Source organism: Myxine glutinosa, chromosome 11 (assembly GCF_964187855.1).
Source record: "Myxine glutinosa chromosome 11, kmMyxGlut1.1, whole genome shotgun sequence".
Lineage (NCBI taxonomy): Eukaryota > Metazoa > Chordata > Myxini > Myxiniformes > Myxinidae > Myxine > Myxine glutinosa.
In genome coordinates, this window is record NC_136271.1 from 6,725,117 (window position 1) to 6,750,165 (window position 25,049).

At 42.9% G+C, this 25,049-nt stretch overlaps 1 protein-coding gene across 1 annotated transcript in view; it reads left to right on the forward strand.

Moving 5' to 3' along the window:
- Window positions 1-4,494: 4,494 nt before the first annotated feature.
- LOC137436380 (general transcription factor IIH subunit 2) overlaps window positions 4,495-25,049 on the forward strand; it is a 76,412-nt gene continuing 55,857 nt past the window's right edge. The window contains exons 1-6 of the mRNA XM_068130100.2: window positions 4,495-4,669; window positions 16,508-16,585; window positions 22,939-22,975; window positions 23,093-23,179; window positions 23,274-23,324; window positions 24,023-24,077. Of these exons, the coding sequence (XP_067986201.1) occupies window positions 4,614-4,669; window positions 16,508-16,585; window positions 22,939-22,975; window positions 23,093-23,179; window positions 23,274-23,324; window positions 24,023-24,077 (364 nt within the window). The 5' untranslated portion in view covers window positions 4,495-4,613. The remainder of the gene's footprint in view (window positions 4,670-16,507; window positions 16,586-22,938; window positions 22,976-23,092; window positions 23,180-23,273; window positions 23,325-24,022; window positions 24,078-25,049) is intronic.

Here is a 25,049-nt window from a genome sequence, read left to right on the forward strand (position 1 = left end):
CACCCATTCTGCTCCCTGGTTTACCCCTGAACTCCACCTGATGAAAACTCGTGCTCGCCAACTTGAAAGACTCCGCAATAAAACGGGTCTCACAGTTCACTCCCAAGCCTACAAGGACCACATACAACACTACAAAGATGCCCTCTCCCGCGCCCGCTCTGCCTACTACTCTCAAATTATCCACTCTGGCTCCGGAAACCCAAAAGCACTCTTCTCGACAATAAACAAACTCCTCCGCCCCCTGAACACCACCACCCAGTCATTCACAGTAGACAACTGCATCTCCTTCCTCTCTTTCTTCCAACGCAAAATTGACAACATCTACAACAGCTTGACCACCGCCGCACCCGCTCCCCCTCCAACCACCTGCCCCCCCTTGTCCTGCCATCCCCTGTCTCGGTTCTCCCCAATCTCTCCTACTGACCTCTCTGAACTCCTCATAGGAATGAAAACTGCCACCTGCACTCTTGACCCCATCCCCTCCAGCTTTGTCAAAGCCTCCCTCCCTGCTCTCTCTCCACTTATCATTGCAACAATAAACTCCTCCCTGTCTACAGGCATCGTCCCACCTTCCCTCAAAATTGCTGCTGTTACCCCCATTCTAAAAAAACCTGGTCTAAACCCTGACACCCTAAACAACTTCAGACCCATCTCCAACCTACCCTTTCTGTCAAAAGTTTTGGAACGCGCTGTAGCCACTCAACTCAAACATCATCTCTCTGCCAATAACTTGTATGAAACATTCCAATCCGGATTCCGCTCCAACCACAGTACTGAAACTGCTCTCCTCAAAATCACCAACGACCTTCTCCTCTCCTCTGACGCTGGCAACCTCAACATTCTCGTCCTCCTCGACCTCAGCGCTGCCTTTGACACCATCGATCACACTATCCTCCTCACCCGACTTGAATCCACCTTTAACGTCACCGGCACTGCCCTCTCTTGGATTAAATCATACCTCTCTGACAGATGCCAGTTCATCTCCATCAATAACTGCAAATCCCCCACTGCTCCCCTCCCCCAAGGTGTCCCCCAAGGTTCAGTTCTTGGCCCCCTCCTCTTCATCCTTTACCTGTCCCCGCTCGGTCACTTAATCCGCCGTCATGGTCTCCAATTCCACTGCTTCGCCGATGACATCCAGCTTTTCATCTCCACCAAGTCCGTCTCCACCGACACCCACTCTATCCTGACAAACTGCATCACTGAAATAAAATCCTGGCTTCAAATCAACTTCCTCAAGCTTAACTGTGATAAATCTGAAATAATCATCATTGGCCCAAAAACGCTCACAAAATCCACCCATAACTTTGCCCTCAACATCGACGGTATCCCAGTATCCACCTCCCCTCACATCCGGAATCTTGGCGTCATCTTTGACCAAACCCTTTCCTTCGACAAATACACTAAACAGATCACAAAGTCAGCCTTCTTTCACTTGAAAAACATTGCCCGTCTCCGCTCATCCCTCTCCTCCACGGCTGCAGAAACCCTCATCCACGCCTTCATCACCTCCCGTCTGGACTACTGCAATAGCCTCCTCTATGGTTCACCCTCAAAAATCACCAATAAACTCCAATACATTCAGAACTCCGCTGCCCGTCTACTCACTCATTCCCGGACCCGTGACCACATCACCCCCGTCCTTTACAAGCTTCACTGGCTCCCCATCCCCCAGAGAATCCAGTACAAAATCCTCCTCTTGACATACAAAGCCCTCCATAACCTGGCCCCATCCTACCTGGCTGACCTCCTCTCCAGACACACTCCCACCCGCAACCTCCGCTCTGCTGGTACCAACCTCCTGACCCCCTCCATCCGGACCAAATTCAGATCCTGGGGGGACAGGGCCTTCTCCATCGCTGCTCCCACCCTCTGGAACTCACTACCTCACACCATCAGAGACTCCTCCTCACTCACCACATTCAAAACACCACTAAAGACCCACCTGTTCAACGCTGCATTCAACATTCAACCCACAGCATTTAACCCCTGACTATCTCTTCTCCTTCTCCCTCCTTTTGCTTTAAATATTTCCCTATTGATTCTTGTCTTGTCTTTTTGATTCTTGTCTTATATATATGCCGTATATCGCTGCTGTTTGTTTTCTTGATTCTTGTCTTTTTGCAATTGTTGTTTTCATGTATTGTTATGCATTATGTTTTCCACTCTGTCAAAGCGCCTTTGGGCTTCTGGAAAAGCGCTATACAAAATAAATGAATTATTATTATTATTATTATTACGTGTTTTCAACATATTTTGTATTACGGAGTAAATTCTGCAACTTATTTTTACAGATGAAGTTCTCATTTTCCATAATTATAAAAACAATGTTTCTGCAGAAGCATCTTTCTGTGTATTTATTTACAGGGCTGACAAAATGGTCTACAGGTACACACACCTGTCTCTAAGCTTTCTCAGGAATAAATACCCATCATCCTGAAAAACTCCACAAAGTCCAGGTAATACCCATCATCCTGAAAAACCACAAAACCCAGGGACATCCATCATCCTGAAAAACTCCACAAAGTCCAGGTAATACCCATCATCCTGAAAAACTCCACAAAACCCAGGGATATCCGTCATCCTGAAAAACTCCACAAAGCCCAGGTAATACCCATCATCCTTGAAAAACTCCACAAAACCCAGGTAATACCCATCATCCTGAAAAACTCCTCAAAATCCAGGTAATACCCGTCCAGAAAAACTCCACAAAGTCCAGGTAAAACCCGTCATCCTAAAAAAAACTCCACAAAGTCCAGGTAATACCCATCATCCTGAAAAACTCCTCAAAATCCAGGTAGATACCCATCATCCTGAAAAAGTCCAGGTAATACCCATCATCCTGAAAAACTCCACAAAACCCAGGGATATCCGTCATCCTGAAAAACTCCACAAAGTCTAGGTAATACCCATCATCCTTGAAAAACTCCACAAAACCCAGGGATATCCGTCATCCTGAAAAACTCCACAAAGTCCAGGTAATACCCATCATCCTGAAAAAACTCCACAAAGTCCAGGTAATACCCATCATCCTGAAAAACTCCACAAAACCCAGGTAATACCCATCATCCTGAAAAACTCCACAAAATCCAGGTAATACCCGTCATCCTGAAAAACTCCACAAAGTCCAGGTAAAACCTGTCATCCTGAAAAAACTCCACAAAACCCAGGGATATCCGTCATCCTGAAAAACTCCACAAAGTCCAGGTAATACCCATCATCCTTGAAAAACTCCACAAAACCCAGGATATCCGTCATCCTGAAAAACTCCACAAAGTCCAGGTAATACCCATCATCCTGAAAAAACTCCACAAAGTCCAGGTAATACCCATCATCCTGAAAAACTCCACAAAACCCAGGTAATACCCATCATCCTGAAAAACTCCACAAAATCCAGGTAATACCCGTCATCCTGAAAAACTCCACAAAACCCAGGGATATCCGTCATCCTGAAAAACTCCACAAAGTCCAGGTAATACCCATCATCCTTGAAAAACTCCACAAAACCCAGGGATATCCGTCATCCTGAAAAACTCCACAAAGTCCAGGTAATACCCATCATCCTGAAAAAACTCCACAAAGTCCAGGTAATACCCATCATCCTGAAAAACTCCACAAAACCCAGGTAATACCCATCATCCTGAAAAACTCCACAAAGTCCAGGTAAAACCTGTCAGCCTGAAAAAGCTCCACAAAACCCAGGTAATACCCATCATCCTTGAAAAACTCCACAAAACCCAGGTAATACCCATCATCCTGAAAAACTCCTCAAAATCCAGGTAATACCCATCATCCTGAAAAACTCCACAAAGTCCAGGTAAAACCCATCATCCTGAAAAAACTCCACAAAGTCCAGGTAATACCCATCATCCTGAAAAACTCCACAAAACCCAGGTAATACCCATCATCCTGAAAAACTCCTCAAAATCCAGATAATACCTGTCATCCTGAAAAACTCCACAAAGTCCAGGTAATACCCATCATCCTGAAAAACTCCTCAAAATCCAGGGATATTCGTCATCCTGAAAAACTCCACAAAGTCCAGGTAATACCCATCATCCTGAAAAACTCATGGGGACACCGAGTCTGCGAGGAGGGTGGTTTGAATCCCAGGTGAGTCAAAAGCGAGCGAGACCTGTGTTGCTTCGCTTGTCGTTCGGTATTTAAAAAGGTGTTTTGATGTTCCTAATGACTCCTGTGTTGAAGTCGAGAGTGAGGAACGATAATGGCATCACGGCCCAGGTAAACACGTGTCATGAGGAGCGGAGTTCGACAGATGTGCGACTTTGCGTACATAATATGTAGATTGATTCTTCATGTTGATTAAAATTAAATGTGACGAATTACACGATAAAATAAAAACACGTGTTTTGGAACAAAGATGGAAACGTAAAAATACTAATTATTAGATTTAAATCGGCGAAATCGAACAAAATAAAGTAGTGATTTAAGTTACTGTGCAGCTGCTCCGGAAGTGGTAAAATTCATTTCCGGGCTACATCGCGCGTTTACTCCTCCCCTTTCGAGTTTGTTGTGACGGTTGTTTGTCCAGTTTCTATTATATTTGGTGAAGACGTCGTGAAATCCTCGTCAACTGAACACTTTAGACGATAATGGAGGAGGAAGGCGAACGAACGAAGCGCTGGGAAGGAGATTATGAAAGAACTTGGTGAGTTTTGTTAACATTTCTTTTTACATGGTACGTGAGGTAAAATATGACTGATGTGATTGTGATTTACTACAAATACCATCTATATCATTCACTATACCACAAATACCATCTATATCACTCACTATACTACAAATACCATCTATATCACTCCCTATACTACAAATACCATCTGTATCAGTATCACTGATTTACTACAAATATCATCGATATCACTCACTATACTATACAGTATACTACAAATACCATCTATATCACTCACTATACTACAAATACCATCTATATCACTCACTATACTACAAATACCATCTGTATCAGTATCACTGATTTACTACAAATATCATCGATATCACTCACTATACTATACAGTATACTACAAATATCATCTATATCACTCACTATACCACAAATACCATCTATATCACTCACTATACGACAAATACCATCTGTATCAGTATCACTGATTTACTACAAATATCATCGATATCACTCACTATACTATACAGTATACTACAAATACCATCTATGTCACTCACTATACTACAAATACCATCTATATCACTCACTATACTACAAATACCATCTGTATCAGTATCACTGATTTACTACAAATATCATCGATATCACTCACTATACTATACAGTATACTACAAATACCATCTATATCACTCACTATACTACAAATACCATCTATATCACTCACTATACTACAAATACCATCTGTATCAGTATCACTGATTTACTACAAATATCATCGATATCACTCACTATACTATACAGTATACTACAAATACCATCTATATCACTCACTATACTACAAATACCATCTATATCACTCACTATACTACAAATACCATCTGTATCAGTATCACTGATTTACTACAAATATCATCGATATCACTCACTATACTATACAATATACTACAAATACCATCTATATCACTCACTATACCACAAATACCATCTATATCACTCACTATACTACAAATACCATCTGTATCAGTATCACTGATTTACTACAAATATCATCGATATTACTCACTATACTATACAGTATACTACAAATACCATCTATATCACTCACTATACTACAAATACCATCTATATCACTCACTATACTACAAATACCATCTGTATCAGTATCACTGATTTACTACAAATATCATCGATATCACTCACTATACTATACAATATACTACAAATACCATCTATATCACTCACTATACTACAAATACCATCTATATCACTCACTATACTACAAATACCATCTGTATCAGTATCACTGATTTACTACAAATATCATCGATATCACTCACTATACTATACAATATACTACAAATACCATCTATATCACTCACTATACCACAAATACCATCTATATCACTCACTATACTACAAATACCATCTATGTCACTCACTATACTACAAATACCATCTATATCACTCGCTATACTACAAATACCATCTGTATCAGTATCACTGATTTACTACAAATATCATCGATATCACTCGCTATACTATACAATATACTACAAATACCATCTATATCACACACTATACTACAAATACCATCTATATCACTCACTATACTACAAATACCATCTATATCACTCGCTATACTACAAATACCATCTATATCACTCGCTATACTACAAATACCATCTGTATCAGTATCACTGATTTACTACAAATATCATCGATATCACTCACTATACTATACAATATACTACAAATACCATCTATATCACTCACTATACCACAAATACCATCTATATCACACACTATACTACAAATACCATCTATATCACTCGCTATACTACAAATACCATCTATATCACTCGCTATACTACAAATACCATCTGTATCAGTATCACTGATTTACTACAAATATCATCGATATCACTCACTATACTATACAGTATACTACAAATACCATCTATATCACTCACTATACCACAAATACCATCTATATCACTCACTATACTACAAATACCATCTGTATCAGTATCACTGATTTACTACAAATATCATCGATATCACTCACTATACTATACAGTATACTACAAATACCATCTATATCACTCACTATACTACAAATACCATCTATATCACTCACTATACTACAAATACCATCTATATCACTCACTATACTACAAATACCATCTGTATCAGTATCACTGATTTACTACAAATACCATCTATATCACTCGCTATACTACAAATACCATCTATATCACTCACTATACTACAAATACCATCTATGTCACTCACTATACTACAAATACCATCTTTATCAGTATCACTGATTTACTACAAATACCACCTATATCACTGACTATACTACAAATACCATCGATATCACTGACTATACTACAAATACCATCTATATCACTCACTATACTACAAATACCATCTATATCACTCACTATACTACAAATACCATCTATATCACTCACTATACTACAAATACCATCTATATCACTCACGATACTACAAATACCATCTATGTCACTCACTATACTACAAATACCATCTACAGACTTGGCATTTAATATGGAATATTTTTTATGTGGGGGTGAACTGACTTTTCAAGTTGACTTAGAACCAAAAGTTCATTGGAATTATGTTGAAATTATTCTAGATTTTGTTAATGTGACCTTTAAAAGAAACAAAAACCACATTTGACATTTCGAAGCAAATAAATTGATCCTTGAAAGTGATGTAAACTGATATCGAACTCAATTCACAGACAGTACTGTGTTAAACTTCTGTACGTTTTCCAGAAGTATCTCTATATTTTGCACATTCGCCAAAAAAAATTTCAACAAAAACAAAAGCTAAATTATGACTGGGATTACGGACAGTAAAATTACAGTTCAGTACTTCGTGTAACCCCTACGAGCATTCAGGAGAGCACGTACACGTTGAGGCATGCTGTTAACGAGATTTGCCAAGATTTGGACAGGAATCGCTTGCCGTGCAGTGACAATAGCCTGCTGCAATTCACGCACAGAGGTCGGCTGCTGGTCCGGGTGGTCGATTTGACGCGTTAATTCTGCCCACAAGTTCTCTATCGGATTCATATACGGGGACATGGCAGGCCACTCCATATGCTGTACACCACGGTCAGCAAGAAAGTGTTTGATCATGCGAGCACGATGAGGCCGTGCATTGTCATTTTGGAAGACTAAGTTTCCTCGAAACGCAGCATGAGCAAATGGAAGCAATGTTTCTTCCAGAATGACCCTGTACTTGAACTGGTTCTGGTTTTCATTCAGAACAACCAGGTCAGTTTTGCCCCCTGCATGAAAAGCAGCCCAAACGGTCACACCACCACCTCCAGCTTGGACTCTTGGCACTATACAATCTTCGTTGTGGGCTTCATGCACTTGTCTGTGCACTTGGACGCGGCCATCTTGACGATAGACCAGAAATCTAGACTCGTCACTGAAGGTCACGTGATTCCAGTGACCTGGCTGCCATTGACGGTGCTCTCTGGCCCACTGCAATCGGCGCTGGCTGTGTTGTCTGGTCAGGCGTGGCTTTCTCAGGGGATGCCTGCCACGATAGCCTGCTTGAACCAGTCGTTGGTTGACCAGCCTTCTGGATACAGGCACATTTGTCAGTTGCTGCCACTCAGCCCGTAGCGGATTAGCTGACTTGGTACGGCCATTGCAGACTAACCGGTGCAGCTGGCGATCATCTCTCCTTGTGGTTCTGCGTGGACGTCCTGGCCTCGGTATTGGAGTAGGGACACCCCTCTGCGCATTTCGTTTCAGGATCTTTGACACCTGACCTTGAGTGATGCGATACTGCCGAGCATTAGCACGCTGTTTCATGCCAGAATTTCGTAAAGCCACCACTCCATAACAAACAGCATTGTCAAGTTGACGGACCATCTCCAGAGGAAGTGGCAATAACTTTTGTAGACGTGCAGCAGTTGTTTTCCACTAATACAGAACGCAACAACCCTTATATACCCGATTGTGAAGCCAATCGTCAAATGTACCTGTCCTTACATTTTGTCACGCCACCTGTGATATAATCCTGTTATTGACTTCTTGCTGCGAAATACAATCAGTGACATGGTTCTTTCAACAAAGACATCACCGAAGGGTAAAAGAAACTCACCAGATTGATATACTGAGTTCAGGAAGTAAACCAAAGTCAAGAAAAATATATATAATCCATATTAAATGCCAAGTCTGTATATCACGGACTATACTACAAATAACATCGATGTCACTCACTATACTACAAATACCATCTATATCACTCACTATACTACAAATACCATCTATGTCACTCACTATACTACAACTATCATCTATATCACTCACTATACTTCAAATACCATCTATGTCACTCACTATACTACAAATACCATCTATATCACTCGCTATACGACAAATACCATCTATGTCACTCACTATACTATAAATACCATCAATGTTACTCACTATACTAGAAATACCATCTATGTCACTCACTATACTCCAAATACCATCTATGTCACTCACTATACTACAAATACCATCTATATCACTTACTATACTACAAATACCATCTATGTCACTCACTATACTACAAATACCATCTGTCACTCACTATACTACAAATACCATCTATATCACTCGCTATACTACAAATACCATCTATATCACTCACAATACTACAAATACCATCTATATCACTCACTATCCCACAAATACCATCTATATCACTCACTATACTACAAATACCATCTATACCACTCACTATACTACAAATACCATCTATATCACTCACTATACTACAAATACCATCTATACCACTCACTATACTAAAAATACCATCTATATCACTCACTATACTACAAATACCATCTATATCACTCACTATACCACAAATACCATCTATGTCACTCACTATACTACAAATACCATCTATATCACTCACGATACAACAAATACCTTTTTTTTTTTTTTTTGTTTTTTGTATACAAGATCGAGGCTCATGAAAGAGCTGACATTAATCACACAAAAAGTCAAACCGACACATCAAACACAAAATAAGCGGAGCGGTAGACAAGATGGGGAGAGAGGGGGAAGGACACAAACACAACATTTGAGAGCAGGGACATTGAGAGAACTGTGGGAGGGAGAGGGCTTGGGGGGGAGGTGGTAGAGGTTTAAAACATATGGACACTGCAAGGACTTCCAGGAAATAAGTTGGAATTTCAAAAAAGTGTATTTGGGTTGAATTAGCAGGGGTAGAAAAGATCAAGGTTTTGGATGGGGGAAGATAAGAGATGGTGGTGAACAGCTGTTTTAAAGACCTGGAGGGGGGAGTGCGATTGAAGGGAGTGGGGGAGTTTGTTCCAGAGGTGGGAGAAAAGGGGAATGAAAGATTGAAGGTGAGCAGAGAGCCTAGATTTTGGCAGTTTAACCATAAGAGGGTTGCTGGCAGATCTTGTGCGACCTGCAGGAATATTTGGGGGACAGAGCACAGAGAGAGCTGGGGGAGCAAGGCCGAAGACGAGTCGGTGGAAGACAGAAAGACCACCAACCTGCCTGAGGTGAGTGAGTGAAAGGCCCTCGGAGTTAGCTTCATCGCAGGAGATTCCAATGAATCTGAAAGCTTTGGTTTCAACAGCGTGAAGCCGAGCTAGGTGTGAGGCAGGAGCACCGGCCCAGAGGGGGGGAACAGTACTCCATTGAGCTGCGGATGAAAGCCTTGTATGTGGTGAGGAGCTCAGGTGTGCTAAGGAAGGACTTCGCACGACGGAGGATGCCCAGTCGGCGACTGGCTTTGGAGGCCAGCTTGGAGATGTGGTTTTCCCAAGAAAGATCATGGCAGTTAGTGAGAACCAAAAGCTTGAGCGACAGAACTTCTTGGAGAGAATTGTTGAGAAAGTAGATGGGAGGGTTTTCCAGTCGGTCTTTTCGGAGAGACATGGTAAGAGTGTGAAATTTGTCAGGATTGAAAGACATGTTCCACTTGTTTGATTTTGTCCAGGTCTGCAGAGAGTGAGGAGGGTGCAGACTGCTGATCTGAGGGATGAGGAATGGAGCGGCAGAGAGTGTAGACATCAGCCAAGAGATAGAAAGGATTTTCCAGAGAGTCGGAGAGATCATTGATGAAGACAAGAAAAAGCACAGGGCCCAGAACACTACCTTGGGGAACTCCAGCCAGAACAGGAAGGGGGAGATTAGAGAAATCCATTCAGGGCCACATGTTGACTACGACCAGAGAGGAAGTCCGCAAGCCATGCATGGAGATTTCCATGGATACCATAGGAGGAGAGTTTGGTGAGCAGAGCTGGGTGCCAGAACGTATCGAAGGCACGTGATATGTCAAGTGAGACAGCTCTGATTTCCTGTTTGGCATTGAAGACCTCCATCCATTGTCGAGACAGCAGAATAAACATGTCCAGAGTAGAATGACCTGGTCTGAATCCAAATTGATGATCGGAGATCAAGCCATTGGAGAAGAGGAAGGATTTGATATCCGAAGCAATTATGGATTCCATGACTTTGCTGATAATTTGAAGCAGGCTGATTGGTCTGTAGTTGCAAGGATCTGTTTTTGCACATTTTTTGTGTAAAGAGGTAATGTTTGCTGATTTCCAAGATGCTGGCAGATGACCTTGAGCAAAAGAGAGGGTGAAAAGAAAAGAGAGAGGGTGAGATAGAGCGGCAGAGCAGGATTTTAGGACACGTAGGCTGATGCCATCTGGTCCAGTTGCAGAATCGGAGTCGAGGTTTGACAAAAACTTCTCCACCTTGTCAGGAGAGAAGGACACAGAGTCCAGGAGCAGTTTGGTTCGACTGGGTATGGTGCGTGGAGAGAAAGATGGGTTTGGGACACAAGATTTTGAGGCAAACACAGAGTTGAGGGATTCGGCTTTGTCACGTGCAGTGTCGACTGTGTAGCCATTTGAGGTGAGGGAGGGGATGGAGGGGGAACAAACACCAGAAACTGATTTGAGCAGACGCCACCAGGATTTGGAGGAAGGAGACAGGTTTGAGAGTTCATTCTTGAGTGTGGAGAGATAGTGCTTCCTGGCACTCCTGAGGGTAGACACACACTTGTTCCGAACTTGGTGGAAGGAACTGAGATTGCCTTCAGTTGGATTTGCCTTCCAAGAGGCAAAGGCAAGTTGTTTCAGGGCAACTGCCTCACCACAAGATTCAGTGTACCATGGACGGGAGGAAGGGTAAGCCAACTGAAGACGAGATGGGATAAATCTGTGCATGAGGGAGAGCAGTTTGCTTTGGAAGAATTCCCAGGAAGAATTGATGTCAGAGGCAGTAGAGATGGGAGACCAGTTCAGATGATTGATGGCTGCTTGCAGACCGTGCCAGTCAGCCTGAGTGAAATGCCAGACTCATCGGCGCTGAGGAGGCTCTCTGAGAATGGCCAGAGAGATGTCCACTTTAACAAGCACATGATCAGAAGAACCAATTGGAGCAGAAGAAGAGCAGCAGACATTTGCAGGGAAGTTTGTCATAAACAAGTCTAGAAGAGAAGATACTCAATTGATTGAGATCCGGGTTGGGAAATTGACAGATTGTGTGAGTCCTAATGAGTCGCAGAAGCCCTTTGCTGAGGTGCCATGGCTGGTGAGAGAGGAACCCACACCCATCCAGCTGGCATGATGACAGTCGCCACATATGAGGAAGAGAGCGTTGGGATGAGTGGATAGAAGTTGGTCCATGTTGTCAGACAGCGAAATGTAAATGGAGTCATCACTGTTTGGAGGACGGCACAGAGCACATATGAACAAAAGGTGGGAGCGGAGAGGAAGTCGTAGCCAGAGGTCCATCTTTGTCAAATTTAAATGGAGTCATCACTGTTTGGAGGATGGTACAGAACACATATGAACAAAGGTGGGAGCGAAGGGGAAGCCGTAGCCATCTTTGTCACGGACGACACTATAAATACCATCTATTTTACGGACTATACTACAAATACCATCTATATCACTCGCTGTACTACAAATACCATCTATATGACTCACTATACTACGAATACCATCTATATCACTCACTATACTACGAATACCATCTATATCACTCGCTGTACTACAAATACCATCTATATCACTCAATTAATACTACGAATACCATCTCTATCATGGACTATACTACGAATACCATCTATATCACTGACCATACTACAAATACCATCTATATCACTCACTGTACTACAAATACCATCTATATGACTCACTATACTACGAATACCATCTATATCACTCGCTATACTACGAATACCATCTATATCACTCTATACTACGAATACCATCTATATCACTCACTGTACTACAAATACCATCTATATCACTCAATTAATACTACGAATACCATCTCTATCATGGACTATACTACGAATACCATCTTTGTCACTGACTATACTACAAATACCATCTATGTCACCGACTATACTACAAATACCATCTTTGTCACTGACTATACTACAAATACCATCTATATCACTGACAATACCATCTATATCACTCACTGTACTACAAATGCCATCTTTGTCGCTGACTATACTACAAATGCCATCCATGTCACTGACTATACTACAAATACCATCTTTGTCACTGACTATATTACAAATACCATCTTTGTCATATACTATACTACAAATACCATCCATGTCACTGACTATACTACAAATACCATCTTTGTCACTGACTATATTACAAATACCATCTTTGTCACTGACTATACTACAAATACCATCCATGTCACTGACTATACTACAAATACCGTCTTTGTCACTGACTATACTACAAATACCATGTTTGTCACGGATGGAGTCGGTATACTACAAATACCATCTATATCGCTGACTATACTACAAATACCATCTATATCGCTGACTATACTACAAATACCATCGATATCACTGACTATCTTACTATAATTCACCAAATGTCCGTGTCTGTTCGAAGGTACCGTAAAAACTGCTGAACCGATCGCAAAGATATTTTGGGTGGGTAATCCTGGGACCCCTGGGAGTAAAATAGGCTATTTATTTTTCCCAATTTCAGTTTTGGTCTCCAGCATTCTCAGGTTTGGACTCCCGCATAACATTCACGTTCGCATAACATTCATTGTGACGATGCTGTCATTGTGACGATGTTGTGACGATGTTTGTGTTCACGGTATTGTTTGACGTGACGGTGTGAACGTAATTTCGTAATGTTTTTCATTTCGTAATCCTTTAATGAACGTTTAATGTTTAATGAACGTTTAATGTTTCATGAACGTTTAATGCCCTTCGATGTCCGGGGCCGCACGCGCTACACTGGACGGGCCAGCGTGTACCTTGCCCTTCGCCGTCAGGCTGGGGTAAACCGCTGAGCCCCAGCCGTGATGGGGACTGGGGCTTGAGACAGTGTCCCACGAACGAGGAATTCCCAGTAAGCGCGAGTCATCAGCTCGCGTTGATGAAGTCCCTGCCCTTTGTACACACCGCCCGTCGCTACTACCGATCGGACAGTTTGATGAGATCCTCGGATCAGTCCCTGCACGGGCCGTTCTTGGCTCGTGCCGGTGCACCGAAAAGATGAGCGAACTTGACTGTCTAGAGCAGGGGTCGGCAACCTTTTTGACATGAAGTGCCAGTTTGAAATGTTCTTGTTAATTAGTGTGCCATATCAACATTAAGTTTAACATTAAGTTTAATTATGACACCACATCAAAAAAATACTTCCAACAGACATGGAATTTTATTCCATCCATACAGGCTACATGCATAGCAACAACATCCATACAGGCTACATGCATAGCAACAACATCCATACAGGCTACATGCATAGCAACAACATCCATACAGGCTACATGCATAGCAACAACATCCATACAGGCTACATGCATAGCAACAACATCCATACAGGCTACATGCATAGCAACAACATCCATACAGGCTACATGCATAGCAACAACATCCATACAGGCTACATGCATAGCAACAACATCCATACAGGCTACATGCATAGCAACAACATCCATACAGGCTACATGCATAGCAACAACATCCATACAGGCTACATGCATAGCAGCAACATCCATACAGGCTACATGCATAGCAACAACATCCATACAGGCTACATGCATAGCAATAACATCCATACAGGCTACATGCATAGCAACAACATCCATACAGGCTACATGCATAGCAACAACATCCATACAGGCTACATGCATAGCAACAACATTTTAAAGAAACATTTATCTCTCATAATTAGGACATTGTAATGATCATTTTATCATTGTAAAATTTGTCCCCAATGAGGTTACAAATTATATGCACAGACCCCATTTCAAAACACTGCTTTCAGTAACTCATTTACAAAGTATTGCATTGGGAACAAATGTCAAAAAGTGAGAATAAAGTGTATCAAATAGAAATACCAGTACTATACAAGAATGCTGCCATCCTCATGAAAACATCCACATCAGAGTTGGAAAAAAAGAGATGGACAAACAGCGACATATGCAAACCCATGTGTACTACAAATAAACAGATGCCTACCAGTCAGTGTGATCTCTGGCCCTGCTTTCCTTTGCTGAGCTCCATTATCTGGGGGTTGTCGTTAGTCACTTTAAGTTGCAAACATGCTTCGGAGTGGTCGGTTGTCAAACGACTACGGGAGGCCATTTCTTCAATGCGTCGCTCAACACTTCTAGCTGACATGGGAACATCTTTTATTCTTGATTTGATTGTCTCTTTGATGGTAAGCCTTCAAACAGAACCTCTGAGCTACAGAGAAAAGCCTCCTTAATATATTCGCCATCCGTGAATGGCTTTCCGCGTTTCGCAATGCAATGAGCAATGCGATAGCTTGCTTCAGTCGCTTGGTTTTTAGCAGTGGCAAAGATTTTGAGGGTGTTGGCTTGCTTCCCATACCTGGACACGGCACGTTTGATGGATTCTGCCTTGTCTGCCTGATCTTTGAAAGTTTTCTCGTGCTTTGTCTCAAAATGGCGCTTAACACTCAACGTTCGACAAACAACATTTTCAAAACATAAAGTACACACAGCACGGTCCTTCTGAAAAACAAAACCCCACTCTTCTGTCCATGAGGGCTGGAATGCTCGAACCTTTACTTCAGCTTTCTTAGCTAGCGGGGTTGCCATCATCTACCGAACCTGAACCGCTTCACTGCACTGTGGGAAATGTGAGCGGGAGGCCGTACCGTCAATCAAACTAAATACGACAGGCCGCGCAACAGCCAATGGCTGTTCAAGAAGTGATTTGTCATGCAACTGAGAGGGCACTGCTTTCGCCAGTGTGCCAATGATTACGCTGCCGCGTGCCAATGGTGGCACGCGTGCCTAAGGTTGCCGACCCCTGGTCTAGAGGAAGTAAAAGTTGTAACAAGGTTTCTGTCGGTGAACCTGCGGAAGGATCATTATCGGGACAACATGAAAGCGAGCAACACGCGAGACGTATGTGGTACGTGATCGTCCATGTACTGTTTAGCCATGTACTGTTTAGATTTTGATGATTTGCGTGTGATATGATTCAACGGATGTTTATATGAATCGTTTGAAATAAAAAAGCCTTCAATTTCTGATATTTTACCTTTTCATTTGGGCTTCCCAAATGAAGCCTCGCGTTTAGGGCGGGTACTGTTGCTAGTACTACAAATACCATCTTTGTCACTGACTATACTACAAATACCATCTATGTCTCTGACTATACTACAAATACCATCTATGTCACTGACTACTACAAATACCATCTTTGTCACTGACTACTAGAAATACCATCTACGTCACTGACTATACTGCCTCTCACTGTCTCCAAACTAAAAAAACAAAAAACATTTATGAACAGGGAGGTGTTGAAAGAGGATGAAACTGGATCTCTGAAAGCTTCTGTTGATGACATCATTCTTCAGGCCAAGAGGCGCAAGTGAGTTTGTTTCCAGATGTCGCCATGATGGTTATGTTTTCCTGTAATCCCTAGATCCCCATGTCAATCTATGTTCTACACAATCAAACTTGTATACTGCACTGCTCAAGATAACTGAAGACCTGAAACCGCTTCCCACCACCTCCAACCCCAATCCCCCACTTCCTTCCTCTTGCATGCCTTTGTGACCATGTTAAAGTTGTTTTACTCTCTGGATTGTCATGATGTATAACGGTTCAGTTATGGATGTACAATCAAATTGTAATCGCTCAAATGGCTCTTAATTATTTCAGTGTTCTGGAATTTCATTTTTGAATCTTATTTAATTTATTGACTATTTCTATCAGAAGGTAATCCTCCTCTTCCACATCTTACCCTACTGCTCCCCCCCCCCCTGTTCAGTATCCGATGCTCCCCCTTCCTCTTCCTCAACAGTATGGACCTCAAACATCCGTAGCCTTCGCTCAAACCTAACTGATCTCTCCATACAGGTTGCTTCTGACAAACCAGACGTGATCTGCTTAACAGAAACTCTCCTCCTTCATGATGTCTCTGATTCCTTGGTATCTTTCCCAGGTTACTCCCTCCTCCGGTATGATAGACCTGAGCCTCGTCCTGGAGGGGGGGTTGCTATCTTTATAAAAAAACTCTCTTCCTCACTCGCCCTGCACTGCCCTCTCTCCACCTCACCCCCAGGAATATCTTTGGCTACGGCTTCCCCTTCGCTCCCACCTTTTGTTCATATGTGTGTTGTACCGTCCACCAAACAGTGATTACTCCATCTACAATCTACATCTCGCTGTCTGATAATATGGACCAACTTCTATCGACCCATCCCAACTCTCTCTTCCTCATATGTGGTGATTTCAACTGTCACCATGCCAGTTGGCTGGGGGTGGGTACCTCTCTCACCAGCCATGGCTCTTCAGCAAAGGACTTCTGTGACTCACTGGGACTGACACAATCTGTCAATTTCCCAACCCGGATCTCAGTCAACAGAGCATCTTCTCTTCTGGACTTGGTTATGACTAACTTCCCTGAAAATGTCTGCTGCTCTTCTTCTGCTCCAATCGGCTCTTCTGATCATGTGCTTGTTAAAGTGGACATCTCTCTGACCATTCTCAGAGAGCCTCCTCAGCGTCGACGAGTCTGGCATTTCACTCAGGCCAACTGGCACGGTCTTCAAGCAGCCATCAATCATCTGGACTGGTCTCCCATCTCTACTGCCTCTGACGTCAACTCATCCTGGGAATTCTTCCAAAGTAAATTACTCCCTCTCATGCACAGATTTATCCCATCTCATCTTCAGTTGTCATACCCTTCCTCCCGTCCATGGTACACGGAATCTTGTGGTGAGGCTATTGCCCAGAAACAACTTGCTTTCGTCTCCTGGAAAGCAAATCCAACAGAAGGAAATCTCATTTCCTTTCACAAAACCCGAAACAAGTGTGTGTCAACCCTCAGGAGAGCCAGGAAACAATATCTCTCCGTTCTCAGGACCGAACTCTCTTATCTGTCTCCCTCTTCCAAATCCTGGTGGCGTCTGGTCAAATCTGTTTCTGGTGTTTGTTCCCCCTCCATCCCCTCCCTCACCTCAAATGGCCACACGGCTGACTCCGCACGTGAAAAAGCTGAATGCCTCAACTCTGTGTTTGCCTCTAAATCTTGTGTCCCAAACCCATCCCTCTCTGTACCCACCGTACCCAGTCGTACCCAGCTGCTCCTGGACTCTGTGTCCTTTCCTCCTGACAAGGTGGAAAAGTTTCTGTCAACCCTCGACTCTGATTCTGCAACTGGACCTGACGGCATCAGCCCACGGGTCCTAAAATCATGTTCTTCCGCTCTTTCACTCCCTCTCTCTGTTCTCTTCACCCTCTCTTTTGCTCAAGGTCATCTTCCATCTGCTTGGAAATCTGCCAACATCACCGCTTTGCACAAAAAAGGTGCAAAAACAGATCCCAGCAACTACAGACCAATCAGCCTTCTCCCAATTATCAGCAAAGTCATGGAATCCATCATTGCTTCAGATATGAAATCTTTCCTCTTCTCCAATGGCTTGATCTCTGATCATCAATTTCATTTCAGACCTGGACACTCCACTCTGGACATGCTGCTTCTGCTTTCTCAACAATGGATGGAGGTCCTCAATGCCAAACAGGAAATTAGAGCAGTCTCTCTTGACATATCACGTGCCTTCGATACGGTCTGGCACCCCGCTCTGCTCACCAAACTCTCCTCTTTTGGTATCCATGGAAATCTCCACGCATGGCTGGCGGGCTTCCTCTCTAGTCTTAGTCAACGTGTGGCCCTGAATGGGTTTCTCATCTCCTCTTCCTGTTCAGGCTGGAGTTCCCCAAGGCAGTGTTCTGGGCCCTGTGCTTTTTCTGGTCTTCATCAATGATCTCTCTGACTCTCTTGAAAATCCTCTCTATCTCTTTGCTGACGACTCTACTCTCTGTCGCTCCATTCTTCATCCCTCAGATCGGCAGTCTGCAGCCTCCTCACTCTCTGCAGACCTTGACAAAATCACAGACTGGGCAAACAAGTGGCACATGTCTTTCAATCCTGACAAATCTCACACTCTTACGATGTCTCTCCGAAAAGACCGACTGGACAACCCTCCCATCCACTTTCTGAATAATCCTCTCCAAGAAGTTCTGTCACTCAAGCTTTTGGGTCTCACTATCTGCCATGATCTTTCCTGGGAAAACCACATTTCAAATCTGGCCTCCAAAGCCAGTCGCCGACTGGGCATCCTCCGTCGTGCGAAGTCCTTCCTTGGCACACCTGAGCTCCTCACCACATACAAGGCTTTCATCCGCAGCTCAATGGAATACTGCTCTCCCCTCTGGGCTGGTGCTCCTGTCTCACACCTAGCTCGCCTTCACGCTGTTGAAACCAAAGCATTCAGAATCATTGGAATCTCCCGCGATGAAGCTAACTCCGAGGGCCTCTCACTCACTCCCCGCAGGCAGGTTGGTGGTCTTTCCGTCTTCTACCGACTCCTCTCTGGCCTTGCCCCCCCAGCTCTCTCTGGGCTCTGTCCCGCAAATATTCCGACAGGTCGCACAAGATCTGCCTGCAACCCTCTTATGGTTAAACTGCCAAAATCAAGACTCTCTGCTCACCTTCACTCCTTCATTCCTCTTTTCTCCCGCCTCTGGAACAAACTCCCTCACTCTCTTCAATCCCACTCCACCCTCCAAGTCTTTAAAACAGCTGTTCACCACCATCTCTTATCTTCCCCCATCCAAAACCTTGATCTTTTCTACCCCCGCTAATTTCACCCCAATTCCACTTTTTTGAAATTCCAACTTCTGCCCTGGAAGTCCTTGGTGTCCTTGTGTTTTATACTTCTCCCTCCCCCCCCCCCACCCCCCACGCCCCTTCCCATGCCTCCCCCCCCCCCCCCCCCCCCGGGCCCTCTCCCTTCCACACATCTCCCTGCTCTCGGATATTGTGTTTGTGTGCTTCCCCTTCTCTCCCCATCTTGTCTTCCGCTCCCTCTTTTTGTGTATTTTGTTTGTCTGGTTGATTTGTTTGTGAAGTAAATGTTAGCTCTTTCACGAGCCTCGATTCAGTATACAACAACAACATCCAAAAAAAAAAAAAATTGCCATGTTGTACTTTTTATTATGATTCATGCAGAAACGAATTATGAATAACAAGCTATTGTATCACAGACAATTAACACTAAATTGTCAAAAGGCTATTATCCTTTATAATTACCGTAAGTCAAAACCTAAGGCTTAAATAATGAAGGCTCCCATCCACAATTTAGTCTGTGGGCACGTATGATGGGTGGTGGGTAAGGGTTTTATTTATTTATTAATTCCATACTTGCTTGCGTCTCGTTTTCCCTTCCCAGTGACCATTTGTCTTTCATTAAATATACCTGGTCTCGGGGGTGAATTCTGGTTGTCATGGTTCTGCTTAGCAATTGTAAAAGGACCATTGGGGGATTAATTGGCTGTGGCAAATAATACCGCCTATCCAGACAGTACCTTGCCACTCTCGGCATCCCTTGGCCATAATTGGGGATGAGGTGTATGGTACTAATAGCGTGACGCCTGGCTGGCTCGACCCACGGGTACAGTATGAGAAGTGGGAAGGCTGTAATCCGGCCCAGGACCACCAACTAAGCCAACCGTTACGGTCCTATTGAGGTGCCTCGCCAGGTTCGTACCAGGCAACTGGATGAATTGTGCAATTGCAACAATATTTTGTTTGAAATGCATATTGATCAGTTAATGTTTATATACTGCAGGTTGATAAATTGATGGAAACAATGATGTGAAATTGGAGGAAAGACGATAGTTCAGAGAGGCTCCAGAAGTCTGGGAGAAGAGTGAAGTGAAGAGGAATGTGTGGGGCTTGCAGGAGAGGAGGGTGTCGGTGTTGGAAAAAAACCCAAAAAAAAACACAACTTTGCACCGTTATTGCATCTGAACTATTAGTACAGCGGATAAGCTCTCATATTTTAACAAATTGTGCATTTTTTGAGAAAAGCATGAAATTTCTAGCATAGTTAGTATATACCATAAGGTTTATTTTCAGATGTGGAGGGAAGTCAGATTTGACCTCTGAGGACCGTGAGAGGTCAAATACAAGATGGCCGCCAGTTCCCCAGGGGTAATGTTCAAACGCGCTTAATTTTGGAACCAAATAGTGTGGAAAAACATAATAGGTGTCATTTACAACTAAATTGGGGATGCCCATTCATTTGGTGATACTTTTGAGATCGCTTTGGTGATACTGACTCTCCCAGTCTTTCACGCTTTCACCGGGTGTGATACTGTATCTGCATTCGATGGCAGAGGAAAGAAGTCTGCTTGCGAAACTTGGAAGTCTTTCCCAAAGGTGAATGATGCTTTCAATGAACTCCTAGGCATGCCAAGTGAGGTCAGTGAAGGCTCAATGTTACTGCTAGAGCGATTTGTGGTGCTGATGTACGACCGAACCAGTGAGAGCACGGAAGTGAATGATGCCAGGAAGCAGCTCTTCACACAGAAGTCTAGAGAACATTCCTCCAACCCAGGCAGCACTGAAGCAGCACATCAAGTGCACTTGCTACCAGGCCAACTGTTGTAACCAGGCATTGGTCATGGATCCAGAGATGCCAGAGCCATCTGACTGGGGCTGGATAAAGGAAACAACTGGGTGGCAGCCTCTTTGGACCACTCTCCCTGAAGCATCAAAATCGTGCCATGAATTGATCCACTGTGGCTGCAAGAAAGGGTGCACTGGACGCTGCAAGTGTGCCAAAGCTGCATTCAAGTGCACTGCACTGTGCTTCTGTTCTGGAGACTGTTAGATTTAGATCATTACCAATTTTCATCATTGCACTTGATTTAATGTAAGCATTGGTGGACATACTTGGTTAACTACAGTTATTTTTTCAGAGGTTATTGCATCATTCCTTGCAGTGTAAGCACTTTTTTTTCATCATTTCTGGTCTTTGGGTGCTCTGTACCTATCCCTCCCTGTACCTGAAAAAATAAAGTTTTAAAAGTTCAAATGAACTTTTTCCAATAGCAGTTCCAACTGCAGTATCATAAAAATAGATATTTAACGTAATTAGACCTTGACCGTGACCTAAATGCATGTCCTTGAGTTCTGGCGATCTCAAAAGTATCACCAAATGAATGGGCACCCCCAATTTAGTTTGAAATGACACCTAAAATGTTTTTCTACACTGTTTGGTTCCAAAATTAAGCGCGTTTGAACATTAGACCCGGTGGACTGGCGGCCATATTGGATTTGACCTCTCACGGTCCACAGAGGTCAAATCTGACTTCCCTCCACATCTGAAAATAAACCTTATGGTATGCACTATGTTAAAAATTTCATGCTTTTCTCATAAAATGCACAATTTTTGTGTTTATCTGCTGCACTATATTGGGTAAAAGTGCATTACTTTGCCCACAATTACAGCGGCATGACAAGTTTTGTTATTGCAAAATAAATGGTAAATTGGGCCATAAAATAAATAATTCTGCGGAAGTTCTGTAGCATACGTGTACCATTGATTAAACAGGAAATCCTTCCAATGCTGCTTTGGTAAATCGAATTCTCCGAGTGAATCTCTGGTTGCAGGTTTGATTGTGTAGTTCCATTGAGTGCGATGCGGATGTATTTCAGGGTTGTCCCTTGGAAATGCTCAACTTCTCACATTCAAGTAATTCAGCGATATGTTGCATGAAGAAGAGCAGTTGTGATTTTATGGACAAACTCAAATTGGATTTGAATCATCACACAATGAGGACTCAGAATTATTTTGTCAAATTTTCTTTATTAATAAATATTTTGCCAATATTGCATTGCAAAACATATGTTACCTCTCGTCATTGCAGGCTGGTTCACAGTCATGGAAAAGTTCGTCTGGGAATGGTGAGGAACAAGTGGTGGTGTTAGTGGACATGCATTTTGCATTTTGGATTTTAATTTGGAATGTTCCTCTCTGCTGGAGTATAATTGCAGAATTGATGCAACGGTTCCCACCTCCAGATGCGGCACATGTTTGTGGTGATTGACGCCTCACGGAATATGATTGACCAGGACCTGAAGCCTTCGCGTCTTGTTAGTTCCCTGAAGGTGATGCTGAGTTTTAGGTTTTGCAATTGCTCGTCTCCGCAGTGCATGCTCTCATTCATTAACCTTCAAAGCTTTTTCTTTTCTTTTGTGTCAGCTCCTAGAGCTTTTTGTGGAAGAGTTCTTCTACCAGAACCCAATCAGCCAGGTGAGGCACCAGCATTGATATAATATTCTGATTGTTCTGTATTCCTTCCCTGTTCATTAGATGTAGGTTTTCTTTTTACCTCCGCCACCTAAGGTGGATGGAGATTGTGTTTTCAGGCCTGTCTGTCTGTTTGTGAACAAGATATCTCAAAACGTTGTGGACGGATTTGGACTAAATTTGGTGGAAAGGTTGGGTGTGTGCGATGGACAAAATGATTAGATGTTGGTGAAGATCCGCATCTGGATCTGAGAAATTATGTGATTCCTCACCATTGAAAGATGGGGCGAAAAGCTATATTTAGCACGATATTTCAAAAAATTGCAGACGGATACGGCCGAAACTTAGTGGACACTGGACAGGTTGGGTGTATGACTCGGATGAATTAATTCGATTTTGGTGAAGATTCAAATCCGGAGATGAATACGAGAATCCTTAGATTTTTAAAAGATTCTTAACCATTGAGCGAAGGGCCAGAAACGATATACTGTACAGCATTATATTTCAAAACGTTGTGGACGACCTATAACAAAACTAAGTGGATAAGTTGGTCAGGTGACAAGAACAAGCTCATTAAATTTTGGTTCAGATCCAGATCTGGCCTATCGGTGGGATAAAAACAGTGTTCAGCCTGGCGAATATATGCTCTCTACCGAGTGCCATTCCAGTTGTTTTTGTTTTTTCTTGCCACATCCTTGCAGGTTGGTTTCATAACAACGAGGAACAAACGGGCAGAGCAGTTGACGGAACTTGGAGGTAGGTCTGCGTGCTGCTATAAACTTTGGTAAAAATATAATTCCTCCTCCTTTGTCCATATGCAGCACAAGGCGGCGGGGTAGCATTATCGGCTGAGGGTGCCGCTGCGGGTGCAAATGTGCCGCTAATGCAGTGCTCTCTGGAGGTTAGGGCAGGAATTTGTAATTTGTTGAGGGTGCCTGAGATAGCTCGCCAACTTCTCGTGAAGGACACCATGGGATCTTTAATGCCCACCAACTAATGCTGACATATGGGATGCCCAGTTTAACGTCAATCAGAGGGACAGCACACACATTGATGTATCACCACTCCTGTGAATCACAGCGATGACGGTTTATAGCGGAGTCGGGGATTTGAACCAAGGCTAAGCAGCTTGGAGGCCAGAGTGCTTATCTCGAGGCCCTACTATCAGCCACAAACTACAATCAAATTGCTGTGTGTAATTTTTGTTTTGTTGATGACTTTACATCATCGTATGAGAAGCAAAAACTCACCTGCTGCATTTCCGACTAATGACAAAGCGTAATGTCTGCCGAGAGGACACGGCATGTGGAGGCTCTCGTTTTAAAAGTTGCTGAAACTTTGAAGTCAAATATGTATATGTAGTGGGGCGGCTTAGTCCAAATATTCAAAAGAATTGTGCATTTTGTGATACAAGCACCAAATTTGGCACAAATGTACATTAATATGTTGCAAACATTTTCAGATATTGGGCCACTTGAAATTCTCTCTTTATGTCCGCCATATTGGATTTCAAAATGGCCGCCACTTGAAATCTACATTTGCTATTATCTCTGGACGTAATGCAGCTATTGACTTGATTCTGGTATCTAAATGTATGTTTTTGGGGGCAAGGAATCCAATGGTACCAATTTCAACTTAATATTATCTATCACAGTCTGTTATATAATTTTATTTGGAAATTATCTAGGCAAATATTGGATTCAACACAATACTTTGAAAAGAATGTCT